The 19,116-nt window shown below is 42.1% G+C and overlaps 2 protein-coding genes across 2 annotated transcripts; both read left to right on the top strand.

The window, feature by feature from the left end:
* Nucleotides 1-3,170: 3,170 nt before the first annotated feature.
* On the top strand, nt 3,171-9,371 carry LOC134503800 (C-signal-like). The gene is made up of 6 exons (XM_063312709.1): nt 3,171-3,314; nt 5,024-5,075; nt 6,579-6,769; nt 7,454-7,621; nt 7,957-8,067; nt 9,258-9,371. The coding sequence occupies exons 1-6, from the start codon at nt 3,171-3,173 to the stop codon at nt 9,369-9,371; spliced, it is 780 nt and encodes a 259-aa protein (XP_063168779.1).
* A 2,297-nt stretch (nt 9,372-11,668) lies between these two features.
* Nucleotides 11,669-19,116, top strand: LOC134503799 (C-signal-like). The gene is made up of 6 exons (XM_063312708.1): nt 11,669-11,860; nt 13,714-13,765; nt 14,285-14,472; nt 15,021-15,179; nt 15,738-15,848; nt 18,328-19,116. Exons 1-6 carry the CDS (start codon nt 11,717-11,719, stop codon nt 18,439-18,441), a joined length of 768 nt encoding a protein of 255 aa, XP_063168778.1. The 5' UTR covers nt 11,669-11,716; the 3' UTR covers nt 18,442-19,116.

Genomic DNA, 19,116 nt, shown 5'->3' with positions numbered 1-19,116 from the left:
CTGAAAAATATGTAGCCAAACAAGAAACCATCAGTTAGAACAAGGAATTATCAGAGCATCTTTGAAATTAAATAAAAAGATAAAACTATGGCAACTAGGAGAAAGAAGAGTGGTGGAATGGAGGAAGGAATGAAGATATTTATTGGCAGCTCAAAGGGAGATTCTTTTCATTTTGTCCACCCATGCAATGAATAACCCACAAGATATGGAAACAGAAATGCAGATACATATTCTCACAGTTCCCTTAGTCATCATGGGGTTTCTTGGCCTTGATCTTTACATATTATGCAAACCTAGTTTTGTAGTTTTTCGGTTTGTAGTAATGGAACCCAGCCAATTACAGTTGATTCAATAAATCATAGTAGCTAAGACAGCCATGACTTCACATGATCCTAGACCATCTTCTCATTCCTCACCCTGGACCTCAATTTGACCAAAGACGTTTTGCTGAACTTCAAAATCTTGGGTCATTTGGCCTTTCCCCACAACTTCCACATACAGAACTGGCCTTGCCTCTAAATCTTATTCCAGTGCAGATGATGGAGTCTTTCCCCAGCATCCAGTCTTTACATTCCAACTCCTCCCAGTCTGAAAACTCACAAAAACCTCTCCTATCTACTCCAGTTCCCTTGCCATTCAGACCCAAAGACATCCTCTAATAGGATCAATAGATACTGAATTTGACAAGCCAAGGGAGGTGGCTCACTTACATCATATGGCCATGTTCTAGGTGTTCATATCTGCCTCTGGATTGTTGTTAAATAAAATATTGCAATTAAACAATAACTTACCTCCATTTGTTCTTTTTCTGGTAGGTAACTGTCACTGACCATATTGTATTCTCATAGGTTCCTAGTTGTACCTTGGGCAGTTAAGGGCTATTCTATTGTTTACCTCTGCCAGCAGAGATTTCAGTCCTTATGTTCCTGGAAGACACAATAGCAGATTTCCTTTGCTGACGTACTAGCACTAGGTATTTATTTCTCATATTGTCCTGAATTAGACATTGCTCCTCAGTTCTATATATCAGTCCATGACAAGGGTTGGTCAACAGCTGTAGAAAAAGAAATTAATTGCCCTTAAAAGGAACCATCCAGTTGGTTGAAAACATCCATTTGTAGAAGGGAAGGATGGATGGAGGAACAGCAGAAGTCAAAGAGCTCCTGGAATGGAATCCAGAGAATACTTGGATTGCTGGATTTAAAAGGAAAGGTGATGGAAATTGTGGGATATGTTAAATCTGACTGAAGAAGGACTTTGGAGGTTAGAAGATAGGATCAAAAGGAAGCAAATTGCTTCAGGACTATGAAGAAGATTTGGATAGATTGCAGCTTTTAAAACTTTTGGCACAATTTGGGGGAAAGGGACATTTTTTAAAACAAGAATGCTTTAGTTAGACCCCAAAGCAGCATTAAATAAATTTCTGGTGATGCTTAAAATGAGATAATTTCTATTCCTACTTAATCCCAGGAATGTGAGGTTGCATCTGTTTTATAATCCTTGCCCTATTTGTATGTCAGAAGATTATAGATTTGTTTAATCTGGTGTAGCAAAACTTCTGTAGCCCACAAAGTGACATTGGACTGACTTAGAAGAGCAAAGGAGACTTGGTTCACACATTGTATTAATCTATAATGTGGTTGGTTTGGCTCTGGTGTAATGTGTTGTGTGAACCCGGCTACTGAAGTTTTCAGACCTGGGTTTATGGTTTAGTATGTTCTGTGAACCACGCCACTGTGGTTTATTCCACAAAACATTGTTAAACTGTTGTTAAAACATAGCACAGCTTAGCGCAGTGTGTGAACTCAGCTGCAGAATCCAGTTCAGTAACCATAAAGGTGCCCAAGTGTTGCATTCTTCCATTTGATAAGGAAGTCAACAGCGGCAAAGAGAATGAAAGTGCATTCCACAATGGCTGTGGGAACAGACAGATGATGTAATAATAGTCATGCAGCCAATGGGGAGACTATAGTTCTGTGCTTACAGCTGTTGGGATGGCTTTTCACTAGGTGAGAAACTGGAAGCATAATTTCAAGTGAAGTGGAGAACAGAAACACAGAGAAGGTGCCAGAGAAAGAAAGAGATGGGAAGTGCTATGTAATGCTGCTAATTCTACCTTTGGGGCTGTAGGTCAGTCATAGATCCCAAGAGACCAGAGAAGTATTCTTCCTCCCTGGTCTAAGTTGTTCAGGGCAATGTACTTGAGACTATTCCATTTGCTTCTCTTAAGATCTATCTATCTATCTATCTATCTATCTATCTATCTATCTATCTATCTATCTATCTATCTATCTATCTATCTATCTATCTATCTAATTTATATAGCCATGCATCTCACAAGAAGTGACTCTGGCCGGTGTACAGCAACCAAATAAAAACAACAATTATATATATACAATCATTATAAAAATATAAAACGATCATTATTCAACATTAAAATATATTAAAAAGTAAAATAATCCCTGCCCTATCTGTATGTCAAAAGATAATAGATGGTTTGATCTGGTGTAGCAAAACTTCTGCAGCCTACAAAGTGGCATTGGACTGACTTATAAGAACAAGGGAGACTTACTTCACATATTGTATTAACCTATAATGTGGTTGTTCTGGCTTTGGTGTAATGTGTTGTGTGAACCCAGCTACTGAAGTTTTCAAACCTGGGTTTATGGTTTGGTATATTCTGTGAACCAGACCGCTGTGGTTTATTCCACAAACCACTGATGTCAGGAAGATAATTCCTACTGGCTGTGGAATAGCAAAGCCAATCTTAAAGTTTGTGACATGGCAGGAAATCCCTAATCCACATTCACTAAATGGCCTAAGCAGTGAGAAATGGTAGAAATATTGTATGTATACAAGGGCACATATAAGTCCTGGGTTTAGTTTAATCTTATCCTAGTCATAGCCTGGTCTCGCTTTCTAACATTAATTGGAGAGGAAGAACATACACACCCATGTATGTGCAAGAATGAAGTCTATAGATACAAAGCATATGGTATAGTATAGAACTGTGTGGATGTCAGAATTAATGTTCTTCTGTGCATACTGTACTTATACTTCCAAGAGAATCCTCTTCAGTCTAGCATAATATTGGTAACCTCTTCTCATTTGGAGATGTCACAACCTGCAAAAAGGTGAACAGTATTGAAGAGCAAAAGCCAAGGGCCAGGATGACTCAAGTAGCTCAGAATGTCATGGTGACAGGCAGCAATCGAGGAATTGGATTTGGCCTGGTGAAAGAGCTTGTGAAAATGAACCCTCCTCCAGACCATATTATTGCAACTTGTAGAAACCCTACTGGATCTGAAGGAAAGGTATGTAGAAGGTCAACACGAATTAAACATCTTTAAGATAGGAGTTGGGGTAATATACTGGTGTGGGCTTTCACAGCTGGCATCAACAAAGCATGGTTGACCAAAATAACAAGCCAGGATGTTTTGAATTGCAGTCTGTTGAATAATACAATGTGGCTTGGGGTTCAGACCTCATGCTAAGTCATCCTGAGTGGTTTCACATATCACACTAAGACCCATATAAAATCATAGTATGGTTTATCATGAGATGTAAACCAGGTGAGTTTTCTGGATCAGCAGTGCTTTGATAATAGAACTGCCTCCAAGTTCTGGACTTTTCAAACTCTCCAAGGGACTAGAATGCATTATGGTATTTACCTGCCCCTCTATATCCCCTCTTAGCCAAGGCAAAACCCAAAACTGGCTTCTAGAAAGAGCAGCTAAAGGCATAGTCACAGAAAAACTGGATAATCTGACCCACCTGGAATTCAAGGACCGAGTCTCCTGTGGGTTGATTCACACAACATGCTAAGTCACAGTTTGGCTTCTAACTAATCTCACTTTACCAGCCTGAGGTAGGAGCACTTTAGAAAATAGATTATGAAGCTGCCTTTCTTAAGACTCAAGTGTCAGAGACCTGAGCATAAAATAAAAAGTAAGAACACCCTTTCCTTGAACCTTCCAGTTTATATTTACTTAGTCATTGCACAAAGTCCAGGCAGTAGGAGAGTGAGCATTTTGGCTTTATTGTGTCTTTCTTTCTGATGATTGGTTCCAACCAAGGTGATTGCTCCTTCAGAACACATCTCTGAGGCTTGTTGGAGCCCTGAAGGACGCCTTTTAAAAAGTCAAATGGCTGGCAGCACAGAAGGGCTTCAGTGGGGGGTCTGAGTTTTTGCAGACTCAAACTGATTCTGATTTTATTGAATTTTAAACTGTTTTATTGTGAACCGCCCAGGGTCTCCTGAGTGGGGGAGATGGGCAGTAGTAAAAATACGACAAATAAATAAACAAATAAACAAACTGTCCCAGAGTATCTGACTTTTATGTTTAGCTTCATGCTACCTTAGGAGGGACTGCTGGTTTGAAGGCAGAGAAGTAGCATAACTTGAGTGCAATCTTGCATTCTCTCTGTTTTCATGCTCAGTGTTATGGAGTGCACCAATTCCCATTAGGGAAGTATCAGAGTACAATAGTTCTAGACGACTAGTATTCTTCTCCACAAGGCCTTCCAATTCTACTTTTCAGACAAGCATACCAGTTAATATTGTTCTGGATTGTTCTAACACCCATTCCAGTCTGGGAGGACAGCCTCGCAGTGATAGAGGAAGTCTGGCCATTGATAATGTGCCTATAGGTGCATGTTTCTAAATAGTCCATTGATGCCCATTCAAGCATATCTTGAATCAGCGAAAAAGGATAGAGGTGGGGAAGTAAACTAGGTTTAAACTACTTTTAAAATTAGTTTAAACATCATCCAGTAACAAACTGGGTTTTGAAGTGAATTTAACACAAACAGCAACAATACAATGATGATAATACAAACAAAAATAGTGTATATAACCAGCTAGTTCTAGTTATAAAAAATACAGTCCAGAAATGAGAATAATTGCTGATAAAAACAATCTACTGGGACATTCTGCTATAAAGGGATTGAGATTGTAGAAAACACTTTTTTTTTTCTTTTGTCCATTCAGCCTGTTCTTAACATTTTTCTTTCTCATTTGCAGGCTTTGCAGGATTTGGCTACTAAATGCCCCAACATTCATGTGGTTCAGTTAGGTATGGGATCTTTACTGTCTGGGTAATTATTGCAGTGAAAGCCACACATGTGGTACTTTATCACATTCTTATGGCATAATATGTCAGGAAAAAAACCAGGCCAACTGTTAGCTTCTTGACTGCAACAATTGAAATAATATACTGTAATATCATATCTATAATCATAGATTCCATAGGGGCAATATATAAAAAATCAAGTGTAATTAATTCTCAGTTTTTGGATTTTTATACTCATTTCTTTAGTACAAATGTAGTGATATCAGTTGAGCAGGTGAATAGTTTTTTAAATGGAATAAAACTTCCTAAGATTTGTCATGTTTAGAGTTTAGCCACATATAACCATGCAGGACAGATTTGTCATGATAGTTGACTTTATGAAGTCAACTATCTGATGGGCTTCCATAGTACAAAAAGTATGAAGAGAACTTGGCTTGCATATTGCTGAAGACATATATGAGTCCTTTCCTTTGGGAAAGAGACTATTTATTACCACTTGATGAGAAAGAACCCTACACATTTTGCAAGCAATCCCCTGACACCTTTATGAAACAAAGATTCAAAGATTTCAACAGCTATCTTGGCATGAAGATTACAGATAATTCATCCTGTTCAATCTTTCTTTGTAAAAGGATAAGTAAGGTCATTCATATATATTTTAGCAATATATTCTACTTACTAAGTGGTGGGAGTGGACTTGCTGGATGCAAAAAAGGCCCATGATATGGTGCAAATTAAAGTTTTGGAACAAATTATAAAAAATTGATGCCTGTCAAACTTTATTTCTTAATTTAAAATTATTATTCCACTCCTTCTGCTTGAGTAATTAGTAATGGGATTATTTTCCCCCATACCCTGAAGAACCACATGACTCATCAAGGATGTCCCTTGCCTGTTCCTAGATTTAATTGGGTATTAAACTCATTGGCTTCTATTATTACAGACTCTTGTGACATTCATTGTACATAGGTGGTAGGAACTGAATTCAAGTTATATATGTAGACAACATTATGGCCCTTTTAAATGATGAAAAGCTCTTTACTGAAATTTGTGGTGGTTGTACAGTAATATGGAAAATATTCTGGGTATACAATAAATTGGAATAAATTAAGTATTTGATTGATTAGTTTATGTACTTTCAGACTTGCAAGTCTCTGTTAATGTAACCTTACAATATAGAGTACTAGCTCTTAGTACTCCTGGGTGTGCTCCTTGTCTGGATGACATTGCAGGGCTAACATCAATCTTGCAAGTCTGAAAGTATCTCTCCCATCCCTCACTTTTACTCTCCTGAAAACTAGGGAGGGTCCCTTCTGAGACACTTTCGCCACCCCTCCTCCTTCAGACTCAAATTTCATATATCACACCATTGTCTAAGCTGTGGCTCTTCTCCCTGTCTTCCAAGGTCATTCCCACAGACCATTACAATTTGCCTGCACATGTCAAAAGAGGAACCAGACTGTTCTATTGATACCTATCCCATTTGCTTTCTTCTGTGCATGGTAGATGTGACAGACCATTCCACTGTGAAGGCAGCTGTGTCAGTAGTGGAATCCCATCTGCAGGGTCAGGGGCTGAATCTGCTAATCAACAATGCAGGCAGAAATTCCCAAGCTGCATTTCTGGAAGATGTGGATCAGCAAGATATGCTTTTGACATATAACACCAATGCAGTGGGACCCCTCCTCATTGTCAAAGTAAGTGTGGTTTAGGGGTTAGGGTGCTGGATTGGAAGCTAAGAGACTGTGAGTTCTAACCCAGACTTAGGCATGGGAGCTGGTTGTGTGACACTGGGTAAACCATGTCTGAAAATATTACCAAGAATATTGCAGGGACCTGACCCTGTAATCATCAGGAGTCAGGATTGACTCGGTGGCCGTAACAAGAACAAGGAAGAGCATCCTTATCTTCTCTCTGTATGATGATCAGTAGATAGGACAGTTCAGGCTCATATACAGAACCTTTAAATTTCTTTGGAATTGCTTCCTTACGGCAATGCATATGGGAGGAAGTTCTCTGCAGACATGGTATGTAGAGTTAGGGGTAGGGGTAGCGTTCTGTGATATTAAGAAGTGGAGAGGGCCAAGCTATTGGCAGAGTCACCTTGGGACTGAAGGACCAAATAGCGTCTAGTTAGGAGGGAAGGAGCTGGTAGGCAATCAAAGAAACTGAGCGTTATCTTTTACCACTGATACGGAGTAATCAGCAACTATTAAACTTGCCAATAAGGTCAACCATCAGCCAATGGGATCAGGGGTGGCACCAAGAGAAAGGAATGACTGGGGTAATAAAATAAGCCAGTGAGAATAAAAAAGATCTGGGTGAGGCCCAGGAAGAACAGAAATTTAATAGTTTGGCTTGCTGTTTCTTATGCATTTTAGGAATTTCTGCCTCTGCTGAAAAAGGCTGCCAAGGAGATGACAACAAAAGACTCAGGAGGCAACAAAGCAGTGGTCATCAACATATCTTCCATAATTGGCTCCATTGGGGCGGGTTTTTCTGCCCTAATGATATCAGTTCCCCCACTGTATGCGTACCGTGCAAGCAAGGTAACTCAGAAATTCTGTTGTTCTGAACATAACCAATAGGCAAGTCCAGACCTTTTCTAGCCATCCTGCCTGCCAATCTCTGCCTCCTGTAGCCTGCGATCAATGTAAAGCAGTGTTTCTCAACCTTGACAAGTTTAAGCTGTGTGGACTTCAACTCCCAGAATTTATTCTGGCTGGGGAATTCTGGGAGTTGAAGTCCACACAACTTAAACTTGTCAAGGTTGAGAAACTCTGATATAAAGTCTCTGCAGACCAAAACTGACCCTGGGACCAAAGCTTCAGAAGATGTGTACCTGGCAAGGAAAGACTTGTTAAAAGATGGCTTTCTTTTATAGGCAGCCCTGAACATGATCACTGCTGGCCTTGCAATGGAACTGAAACAACATGGAATTTTATGTGCTTTGCTCCATCCTGGATGGGTGAAAACAGCCATGGGATCAGAAGAGGTACTATAAGGCGGGAGGGGAGGGAATGTGTATATTCTCAAAAAATCTGGTAATGTGGTGACTGATTCCACTTCAGAGTAATGCAAGCACAATGGAAGGAATGGACCTTGAAGGATCAATCTTATAGTTAGGGTAATTTCAGATGGAGGTTTCCTAAAGCTATGGATCCAAATCCATTGATAATACTCCCATAGCCCATTAAACCAACCGTACCTGAACCTAATATGTCATGGAACCCCAGCCAATGAGCTTTATACTTCAGCTTGGCAGGTCAACCACAACATAATGTTTATTGAGTGACTCATGGCTGTGTGAGCCATGAAGAACTCTTCTGTGAAGAATGCCACCAGAAATAAATAGAATATAAGAAATGCGGATGGAAGATGGGTGGGTTGTAGGGGGAGGACAAAACAGACAGCAATCTACCCCTTCATTTTCCACCCAAGTATTACGGGGAAGGTGTCTCTCCGTTGGCTGCTCTAGAGTTGTGGCAGTTTACCCCTTTGCCTTCCATTGGTGAGAATTCCTAATATGAGGAAGTTCAAATTGTAGAGATAGGCATGGAGATGGTGGAACTTCGTCACGAGTCTATCCTAGACTTGTTTGCACCTCTCCCTTTGCCATTGATCCTATGATTGACAGGAAAATGAATTTTCTGTGGCTGAGTGGATGGAGTCATGGACTCCTGGTGGGCGATCTTGTGTTAGCTGATATCTCCTTCAAGATGGGTTTGACTCTTGGTGACTAGATGGGCACATCTGTATTATTCTATTGGCAAATGTTTTGCTATTGCCTTCTGGGATTTTTTTTTTAAAAGTCCAGTCTAGTCTATAGTCCATAGACTAACCGGGTATCCAGCTTTTTCAAAATCAGGCCAAGTTTGACCAGATGCTCTCACAATGGATATTGTATAAATGAGGGCCATCTTTTAAAAACATTCCTCAGAAAGGAAGGACTGCTGGAGGATCACTTTGAGGATCCAGAGCGCTCCTGAGCATGGAGCTGCATCTTCTCCACTGACTTCAAAATATGGTACTTTAGCCGTGCTATATTTTGGGTTGGTCCATGTGCTGATGGGCTATGTGTGTGTGTCCAGGCTGCACACTCAAGACCTGTCTTTGGAACCAGCCCATTCAGAGCTTAGAGCTCTCTACTTGCGGAACCATAATCCCGCTCTCCTTCCCCTGCAGGCCCCTCTGACGGTGCAGACGAGTGCCGAGGGTATGCTGAAGGTCATTGCTAATTTAAAGCCATCATCATCTGGTGCCTTTCTGGACTGGGAGGGGAATGAAGTGGCCTGGTAAACAGAACAGGCCTCCCTGACCTTCTTGCTGGGGAAAAGCGTCAGACCTTCAGGGACTGGAAGGAGAGAAATTCCCTCTGGTTTTTGCTGCAGGAGAAACCTGCTCCTAAGCACAGTGTGACTGCTTCACTGCCTTTGTCATCAATAAATGCACAATGGTCATGGAAAATCTTGCCACAACCTTTTTCTTCCAAATGCCGTATGGGGGAAGGTTCTTTCCAGCATGTGTTGTTGGTTGCTGTGGATGCTGCTGCTATTTATTTGGGGAGGGCAAAGATTGGGTCATTCTTCTCTTTGTTTACTTTTCCAAGCTGTTGGGATCCATGGCACAAACATAGGCTTTATACCAGCCTTTCTCAACCTTTTGACCCTGGAAAAACCCTTGAAATATTTTTCAGGCCTCGGGGAACCCCTGCACATTCAGGCTCAAATATAGGCCAGAAGTTACCAAATTATTATATTTATTTATAAATAAATATTATATATATGTATTTATATTATTATATTCGTTTCATGGGTAGGCCTGTATAGATGCATTGAGAGTATTCTTAAATGAAAAGAATGAAACTTACCTCTTTAATGTGAAGTTGCCGAATTTGAAATAATGTTTAAATAAATCATGAACTCCCAAGGAACCCCTAGGGACCTCTCGCGGAATCCTAGGGTGCCACAGAACCCTGGTTGAGAAACCCTGCTTTATACAGTGGATAAGAGATGGACTTCTGCCTATGACATTTTAACCATAGGATGAGAAATAGTGGGGCAGAAGGCTCAGTCCCTTATCTTTCTTTTGCTGGAGGAATGTGCCACAGGAACTAAGCACCAGGGAATGCAAAAAGTATCGCCTTGGGCCACATGGATGTTGGATATGGCCTGTGACACCCCTTGACCCCAGGATCCTACTTTTCCACTCATCTGCCACTGCATTCCTCACCTGTTCCCCACTTCAGTCCTTCTCTCTGCCTTCTCTCTCTCTCTCTCTCTCTCATTCTCATTCTCATTCTCTCTCTTTTTCAACCCTTTCTAGATCCTTCACTGTGCTTTCTGCTGATATGGTCAACTAGCTTCTCCAAGCGCCCAGAGCTACCTTCCCCAATACCCACTCCCCACTTTATTTTTAATTCATAGAGGAATTAACAGCTCCCTCTTTAAAAACAGAAAGTGGTCTCTCCCCTCCCACCCCCTGCCTTTTGTTCTTGACTTAAGTAGGGAGGGATTTATGCTCTGCTGCAGAAAATCTCCCCAAACTTAGCCTGTACAGTAACATAGATTGGGTCAAAGTTAAGCAAAGCAGGATTGGCGAAACAAAGAGCTTTGAAGTGGAACCAAGGATAAACCAAAGGAGAAAGGGGAAAGCAGGGATGGGTGTTTCTTCCTGGTTCCCTTCTAGTGCTCCTGATCTGTTGGTTTCTGCTGAAGGGAGCTAGCACTGATGTTTATTTATTTTTTAATCCGTTCAATCATGTCTGATTCTCAGAGACTGCCTGGACAAGTCCCTAAAGTTTTCTTGGCAGGTTTTTCAGAAGTGGTTTGCCATTGCCTCCTTCTTCCAGCTGAGGGAGAGGGACTGGCCCAAGGTCACCCAGCTGGCTTAGTTCGTAAGACAGGACTAGAACTCACAGTCTCCCAGTTTCTAGCCTGGTGCCTTCCCCACTACACCAAACTGGCTCTGATGTCCTACATAGAAGCAGTGTAACATTTGTGTCTGTGCATCTCAATAAGTCCCAACCGTCCTAGTAAGAAGACATAGATAAATGGTGGGGAAGGGGCATTTCTCTACCCTTTCCCTTCTCCCTTCCCTTTCCAACAGCAAACAAGGGGGAAAATAACCCAATTACTGCAGAGTTTCACATTATGGAGGAAGCTGGGAGTGAGATCAACATTTTGATGTCTAAAGCCACTTTTTCCTGATTTACAGTAGTTTTTGAATCCAGATCTAAACTGGCAGGTTTAGAAACATCACAGAGTAGGTGCAAATTGGGTGGGTAGCAGGCAGGAGGATGCACAAGTGCCTTCACATCTCAGCTGACCCTTGGAGATGCTTTTCTCAACCCTACAATCTTTGACACCTTAAATGCAAGTATCAAGGATTGGCCAAAAAAGTGCAAGGCCTATTTTTCCTACCTCTTCTTCCCACTGTGCTCTTGAGACAGCCATGCAACGAGATGTTGCAGAAACAATGCATGAAGATCTGCTCTTCTCACAGAAAGGAACAGGTGCCATAGCTCCAGGCCAATGAAGAGTTTGTGTCAGAAGGACACACCTCTTTCTTGATTCCTAACACTATATTTACCAAATCACTGAACAAAGTCCAGGCAGTACAAAACGTAAGAGTGCAGTGAGAAGATGGCCCCATTAGCTCGCAGCATACTAGTGACAGGTTCCAACCGGGGAATTGGACTGGAACTGATCCAACAGTTGGTGGAAATGGCTGATCCTCCAGAACATATCTTTGCAACTTGCCGGACCCCTGCCGGACCCCAAGGGAAGGTTTGTAGAAAGTCATCATGACGGAAGAGCAGGGAGTATCTGGGAGAAGGCACTCCATGCCACTGAAGCAGCTTCCCTTTAAGTTCTTAGTGTAGGTGACACAGGAGGCTCCTGCAGTTACCTTCATATTGCTGCAGGAGTAAAGCTACAGAAGATAGCAGCACTTACAGAGATAAGTGCTCACTCCAGGGAAGTAAGATACGAGGTTTTTAAACAAAGAAAAAGCCAACTTCCTAGAAGTCGAGGAAGAAACAAGGCATTCACTTAGCTCTGAAAGAATAACATTTGCATGGGCCTCCCTAAGCAGGGAACACTACAGGTAAATCAGTGCTGCTGGGGAACTCCATCTTGCTGGCAATTACTGTGGAATAGATGTCATCATCTGCCAGAGGAGATTGAAATAGCAAAACAGTAAACTAAACAACAGTTGTAAATCAGGTGTGACCCTCTGGGAACTCAGAAGTGGGATGGGGTGGGCTGTCAAGGGTCACACGGGACAAGGCAATGATGCATAGGAGACCAGCTCAAATTCAGCACTTGGGCAGAGTAAACCCTGTTCATTGGATATTTAAATGGTGCCTTCTGGTGCATTCCCCATCTTGAAATGATGGGAAACAGTGAGGAAATATGATCCCCAAGCACTCTGGGGCCAAAAGAAAACAGGGAATCACATATGGCTCCCAGCCACAGGACACCCAGAAGTGGAACACCACCCAGAAAGCAAAATGAGAAGCTTTGTTTCTATTGTTAGAGCAAGTGATAAGTTACAGTGTTAACAGTAAAATCAACAAACGTGAAACTGATTTATTTTGTAAAGGTTAAAATATACAGTATATGTTGTTATTTCTGGTAACTCTTAATGGACTTTTGCTGATTAGAACTGAATGACAAGGCTTTATAATTTGAATATAGATAAGATATAAGATATGGGAAGAAGAGATCGTTTGCTGAAATGTCAGAGAAGGTGATAAGTTACTGAAATCGTTTGTACTTGTCTTGATGGAGGGGGAAGTCATTTCTTTATATATCTTTTTTCTTTATTTCTTTTTCTTTTTCTCGGCACTTTTTCTTTTTCTATATTTTTCTTAGTTTGTATTCGTTTCTTATCTTTGTATTTTAAAACTCTAATGAAAATTATTATTAAAAAAACAAAAACAAAACGAGAAGCTTCGCCACTCTTAAAAGCCTGCCTGTCTTGACATGTTTTAAAATAAGATCAACGCACGTTTATTGACATGAGATACAGAACAGGAAGAGAAAGAGAAAACCTAGATTAAATTGTTTTTGCATAACTAGTAGGCATCAAGAATCAATTGCTTTCAGAAATACAGTCCTGGTTTCAACTACTACAGTTATTAGTGACTGGAAACCCCTTAAGGACTTTTTCGCTGAAAAAAGACCCCCCCCCCCCGGTGATTTATGGATTTGATGATTGGAAAGGGAAGATTATGGAAAGAAGAAAATTATGATGTAAACTTAGAGACAGAGGGTAAAATACAAATGTACTTATAACTGCTGTTAAGAAGATCAGAATCCACTTCTTTATTACTTTTTCCTTTTTCTTTCTTTTCTATATCTTTTTCTTTACTTCTTTTTCACATTCTTATTACTTTGCCCTCCTCTTCTTATCTTCAATTCAAAATTTGTATTGTTTTTATTCCGTTGAAAACTTCTTTAATAAAACTGATTTAAAAAAGAAACAAGAAACACAGTCCTGGTTAAGTAAAAACGATTGAAGAGCGATTGGAATTGCTTGGGAGAATGTTCCATAGGAACCAAGTATAGAAAACAAGTGTTTTCCATTGTTTCTTTGATCCCCTTTTCTTGTCTTGACTTATTCTCTTTAATTCCAGACCCTGAATGATCTGGCTCGCAAGCATTCCAACATTCACATAATTCAGCTAGGTATGGGAGCTTTCCATTTCTTTTCTGTTCCAATTTGGCCTCCATCTTTTTTAAATCCATTGGGAAATCCACATGGACTATGGACAATTTGAGAGCCTGTTTGGTGTAGTGGTTAAAGGTACCAGGCTAGAAACTGGGAGACCGGGAGCTCTAGTCCCACCTTAGGCACAAAGCCAGCTGGGGGGCCTTGGGCCAGTCACTCTCTCTCAGCCCTAGGAAGGAGGCAATGGCAAACCATTTCTGAAAAACTTGCCAAGAAAACTGTAAGGACTAGTCCAGGCAGTCTCCGAAAAGCAGACATGATTGAATGGATTGAAAAAATTGGACATTTTAACAGTGCGGTATGTGTATTTTAGCTTTAAAATGTTTGTATCTCAGTACAAAATGTCATGTAGGCACTAGCTAGGGCTACTTGAAACTTGGTTCCTTCCCATGTGCTGACCCACAATCCTCTAGGCCCCACACCAGCTTTTGGCCTCTCTGATAAGGGTCTTATTTTCTCTCATATTGACACGGAAGAGGTGGAGGATCAATCCAGTGTGAAGGCAGCCGCTTTAGCGGTTGAATCACTTCTGCATGGGAAAGGCCTAAATCTGCTGATCAACAATGCCGGTGTGAACTCCTATGCCACGCTGGAAACTGTGGAGCAGCAAGAGATGCTATCTGCTTTCAACACCAATGTAGTGGGGCCCATCCTGGTGGTTCAGGTAAGAAAATCATTGTCTTCTCTCTGGGAAAGAAACAAGGGCATGAACATTTGGGCTCATATATTATAAAATACTGTAGATTATGCCAATGCTGGAGGACCTATGGCCCTCTAGGAGGTGCTGGACCACAGTTCCCAATATTCATCACCACTGACCAAGCAAGTAGCTGGAACTGTTATTTAGCAATGTCTGGTGGACCATTGGTCCCTGGCCTCATTGTAGGGACAGGTTCTATGTAACAAGTAGAGGATTCAGGGTTAAAACTGAAGTGGGCTCAGTGATCACAGAAATGTGTGAAGATCACTGGGAATACCAGTTGTACTTGAGATGAACCATGGACGTGTGACTAGGGAGATGTGAAAGAAACTAGTAAGAAAGAAGTGGGCTGCTGAGCCCAAAGAAAATCAGAAGCAAAGGTAGCTTTAATCAATGGAAGCAATGGGCAATTTATTTATCTTGGGGATAAATAAATGATGCTGATACTAGCCAGTCTGTTCTGGGGTCGTCATGTCCTCATTTCACAACTCGGTGTTTATTGTTTACTTCAGGCATTTCTGCCCCTGCTGAAGAAAGCAGCTCGAGAGGCAGACACAAAGGAGATGAGCTGCCAGAGGGCAGCCATCATCAATATAACTTCCAAATTGGCCTCCATTGCACGGGGCTTTGAAGTCATGAAGGGACCCATGTACCCTTATCGTGCAAGCAAGGTAAGTTTTCCTTGGGGGTGTCAAGTCATTTCTTTCATTTGGAAGACTTACTTGGAGGGACAGCAGAACATACCTATGGGTCCGGTCTATCAGATCTTGGCCCCTGTTGGGAACATCTGGGTGGGAGTTAAGATAGTCAGATGGTGCCCATGCACTTGCAATCAATGACCTCCCTTTTTAAAAATGTGTTGCAGATGCGACACATGTAAAGAAGGGTCAGAGCTCTGTGTAGGTACCATCTTTACTTTTTTGATTCCACTGCAGATCACCTTGGTCCTAAGTTGCTGAAGTCTTTGTCCCGCTCTCCTTTAAGTCTTTCACATCTGCACCCTTTAATCCTTTAATCCTTTCACCTTTTCAGCACCTCTAGTTCTTTGGGATTACAATTCACATAAACCCTGTCCAATGCATCCAGAGGTTAGGGAGTTATAGTCCAGAATATCTGAAAGGTATAAAACTGTCTCTCCTGCTTTAAATCATGTCAATATTTTGGTAGCTGCACCTGGTCTGGGCCTCAGAGTAGAGGGGCTGATGTTAAAAGTTCAGTTTTCTTTGCAGGCTGCTTTGAACATGGTGACTGCATGCTTTGCTTTGGAACTAAAAGAGGAGGGGATCTTGTGTACGCTGATGCATCCTGGCTGGGTGAAAACAGACATGGGAACGGAGCAGGTACCATAAAGGACATAAGAGGGAAAGCCAGGGTTTACTGCAGAGACAGCATTGGTGCCTTATTGGAGCTGAGCAGGGGTGGTGGATCCATCCCAGTGCTCCTTGATCTCTCAGCAACTTTTGATACTGTTGAACCAGCTTCAGGGACTGGGGGTGGTGGCACCATTTTGCGGCAGTTCTTCTTTCTCTGTGGCTGGTTTCAGTCAATGTTGATGGGTGGGGAGAGATTGCAATTGTTGCCTTATTGGTGGGGCCCCTTCTATTTAACCCATGTTAAGTGAGGTCATCTATCAGTTTGGAGTCAGGTACCATCAGGACACATCTCAACCCTGGGCTGGCTGTGTTTTAGTCCTTCAAGGTAGTCCAGACAAGAAGCACAACCAGGAATATGAGCTCTGTCTTTACCGTAAGGTTACATTAACAGAATCTTGCAAGACTTGCAAGGTTACATCTCTCCTCCCCTCACCTTTACACCCAAGAAACTAGGAAGGGTCCCTCCTGAGATGTTTGTCATGCCCTTCCTCCTTCTGTGGGCTATCTTTTACATGCCAGTTGTCTAGTCTGCGGCTCTCCCTCCTGTCTCCCAAGGTCATTCCCTCATACCATTACACCAAGTGATGCTGTCAAAGCCCTAGCCTGTGCCAGAAAGCTGTGCAGGTCAAGAACAGACTCAGGCTCAATCCTGACAAGACCCAATGGCTGTGCTTATTTGGGACCCTGGATTCCAGGGATATTTCACTGTTAACTCTCAAAGGGGCTGCACTTCCCCTTTTGAGATCAGTGTACAATCTGTGGTCCTCTTGGACTCTTCAGCTCCTGCTTGGCAGTTGTAGCCAAGAGGCTCTTTGCACAGGTACCTCTAGTGTGTTAGTTGCACCTGTTCTTGGACCAGGATGCCCTTCAAGCAGTCACTCACGCCCTGGTCACCTGACAATTGGATTATTGTAATAGGGTCTACGTGAAGATCCTTGAAGATCATCTGGAGGCTACAGCTGGTTCAGAATGCATGTAATGCAGGCAGTGTTAGGACTGTTGCATTATGTTCACAGGAGCCCACTGCTTTGCGAGCTGCATTGGTTGCCAGTTGGCTCCCAGGTGCAGTTCAAGGTGCTGGATATCACCTTTAAATCCTGACCATTTGAGAGACTGACTATCTCCAATTGTTTCTGCCTGTCCGCTATGATCGAGCAAAGTGGGTATGCTCTGGGGCCCATCAATTAAACCATGTCATCTTGCAGGACCCAGGAAATGTGCCTTCTCTGTTGCAATGCCCACCATCTAGAATGACATCCCCCCCACAGAGTTGTGCAGCCCCCACCCTTGTGATATTTAGGAAACTATTATGTCTGCTGAATGATGAGGGGTATTGTTTTCCAGTTGGCCTGGGTTCTTTTATACCTATATCTTGCCATGTTGTTTTTCTTTTTTATTTGTAAGCCACCCAAAGTCATCAAGGAGTCAGGCAACCTCTGAATTTGGAAATTAAATTAAAATTAATTGAGATGACCTTATCAGTCATTCTGTGCTAAAGATGTGGGTTGTAGACTCCAGAAAAATTGGATCAGGGAACTGATCTATGCCTATGATGGTCTCCTATGGGTTCTGCCTGTCCAGGAAGGTCTGACAGAGGTGGGTTTTTTTCTGGGTCCTGTCAGTTAAGCTATCTCATCTAGCAGGACCCAGGAGGCAGGACATCTGTGTTGTGGCACCTGCCAACTGGAAAGCATCCTCCTAGAGAGTCATATGACTGCCACCTTACCAGCCTGTAAAAGAGCACTGAAACAGGGGTCTTCCCCCAGGCCTTGGGTTAGCATGGCTAGGGATATCTTTTTGTCTGTTTTTGGCTCTGATAGTGGGGAGAGAGTTTGGATGTTGTGTCCTCTGGGTGAAGGGAACCCTGTCGGGTTTTATTGTTGATTTTATTGTTTCTGTATAAGTCAACCTGCCCAGAGGCCCTTGGATGGGGGTGGGGGGAGAGGCTAGTAAGTTGATGGACAACCATTCATATCTGAAAGAGCATGAGATTATCTCAGGTGTTCTCCCCTGTCCTCTTCAGATGACACTCTGCATTCTCTGCTTTTCAAAGGCTGGTGCCCTAGCCTAGTGCGTTTTGGAGCCTCTGCTAAGTGGGGTCCCAGAGCTGAGCCTTCAAGTCCTAAATCATGGGTCACCTACCGCCAGAATGGATGAGATCGAAATGTTCAGCTTTGGGGTTGTATTTTTCTGAATTTTGGAGAGGGGTGGTTAAGGTGCAAAAAGAAGTGCTTTAAATCTCTTTATTCCTTAAAAACCTGGAACTTATTCTATCATTGAGCCTTCTCATACTGGGGCCGCCTGACCTGCTATGCAGTGCCTGTAGCAGCCACCCTTCTGTTGCTGTTATTTTAGCCAGCGAGGACTCCTCTTACAAATGGATGAGAGTTCAGTGTGCCAGCTTTCTTCCCTGAGGATGGTCACCCTGCCTTTCTTCCTCTCGCAGGCCCCTGTGACTGTGCAGGACAGTGTGCGAGGCATCTTCAACGTGCTTGCCAATTTATCATTGGCCTCAAACGGAGCCTTTCTTGACTGGGAAGGGAACACACTCCCTTGGTGAGATGCAGCTGCTGTTTCCTCCAAGAAAAAAAAGGAGGAATTGGTTTTACTTATCCTCTTCTGTCCTTTCTTTGTATTACTGGTAGTTCCTATTTAACCATTCATTTAGCAATGGTGCGGACTTACGACGGTGCTGAAAAATCTGACTTACGACCAGTCCTCACACTTACGACTGTCGCAGAATCCCACAGTCATGTGATCACCATTTTCAACCTTCCTAGCCAGCTTCTGGCAAGCAAAATCAATGAGGAACTGCATGATTCACTTAATTACCTTTATGATTCACTTAACAACCACTGCAAAAAAGGTGGTAAAATCATATTGGATTCACTTAATGACTGCATTGCTTAGCAATCAAAATTCCAGTCCCAATTGTGGTCGTTAAGCAAGGACTACCTATATTGTATTGCTCTTGTTTTTTTATTGTTTGTACTGTGTATGCTTTATATTGCATTTGGAATCATCTGCCAAGGTAGTTCTGATAGTGATGGCACAGAAACATGGTTAATAAACAAACAAACTGCGATGGAAACTTTCATTATAGAGTGACACCCAGTGTTTAACTTGTTTGTACTGTAGACAAAGTCCTTTGCTGGAATCAACTTAAATAGTAAATTAGTTGTGGTTTGCCGTCCGTAAATATAACTTACCTCTGCTGGGAATCATGCAACTTGAA

This window comes from Candoia aspera, chromosome 11 (assembly GCF_035149785.1).
Source record: "Candoia aspera isolate rCanAsp1 chromosome 11, rCanAsp1.hap2, whole genome shotgun sequence".
In the NCBI taxonomy this organism is placed as follows: Eukaryota; Metazoa; Chordata; class Lepidosauria; order Squamata; family Boidae; genus Candoia; species Candoia aspera.
Note: the sequence above shows the minus strand (reverse complement) of the source record. Positions and strands in the feature narration are given on the sequence as shown.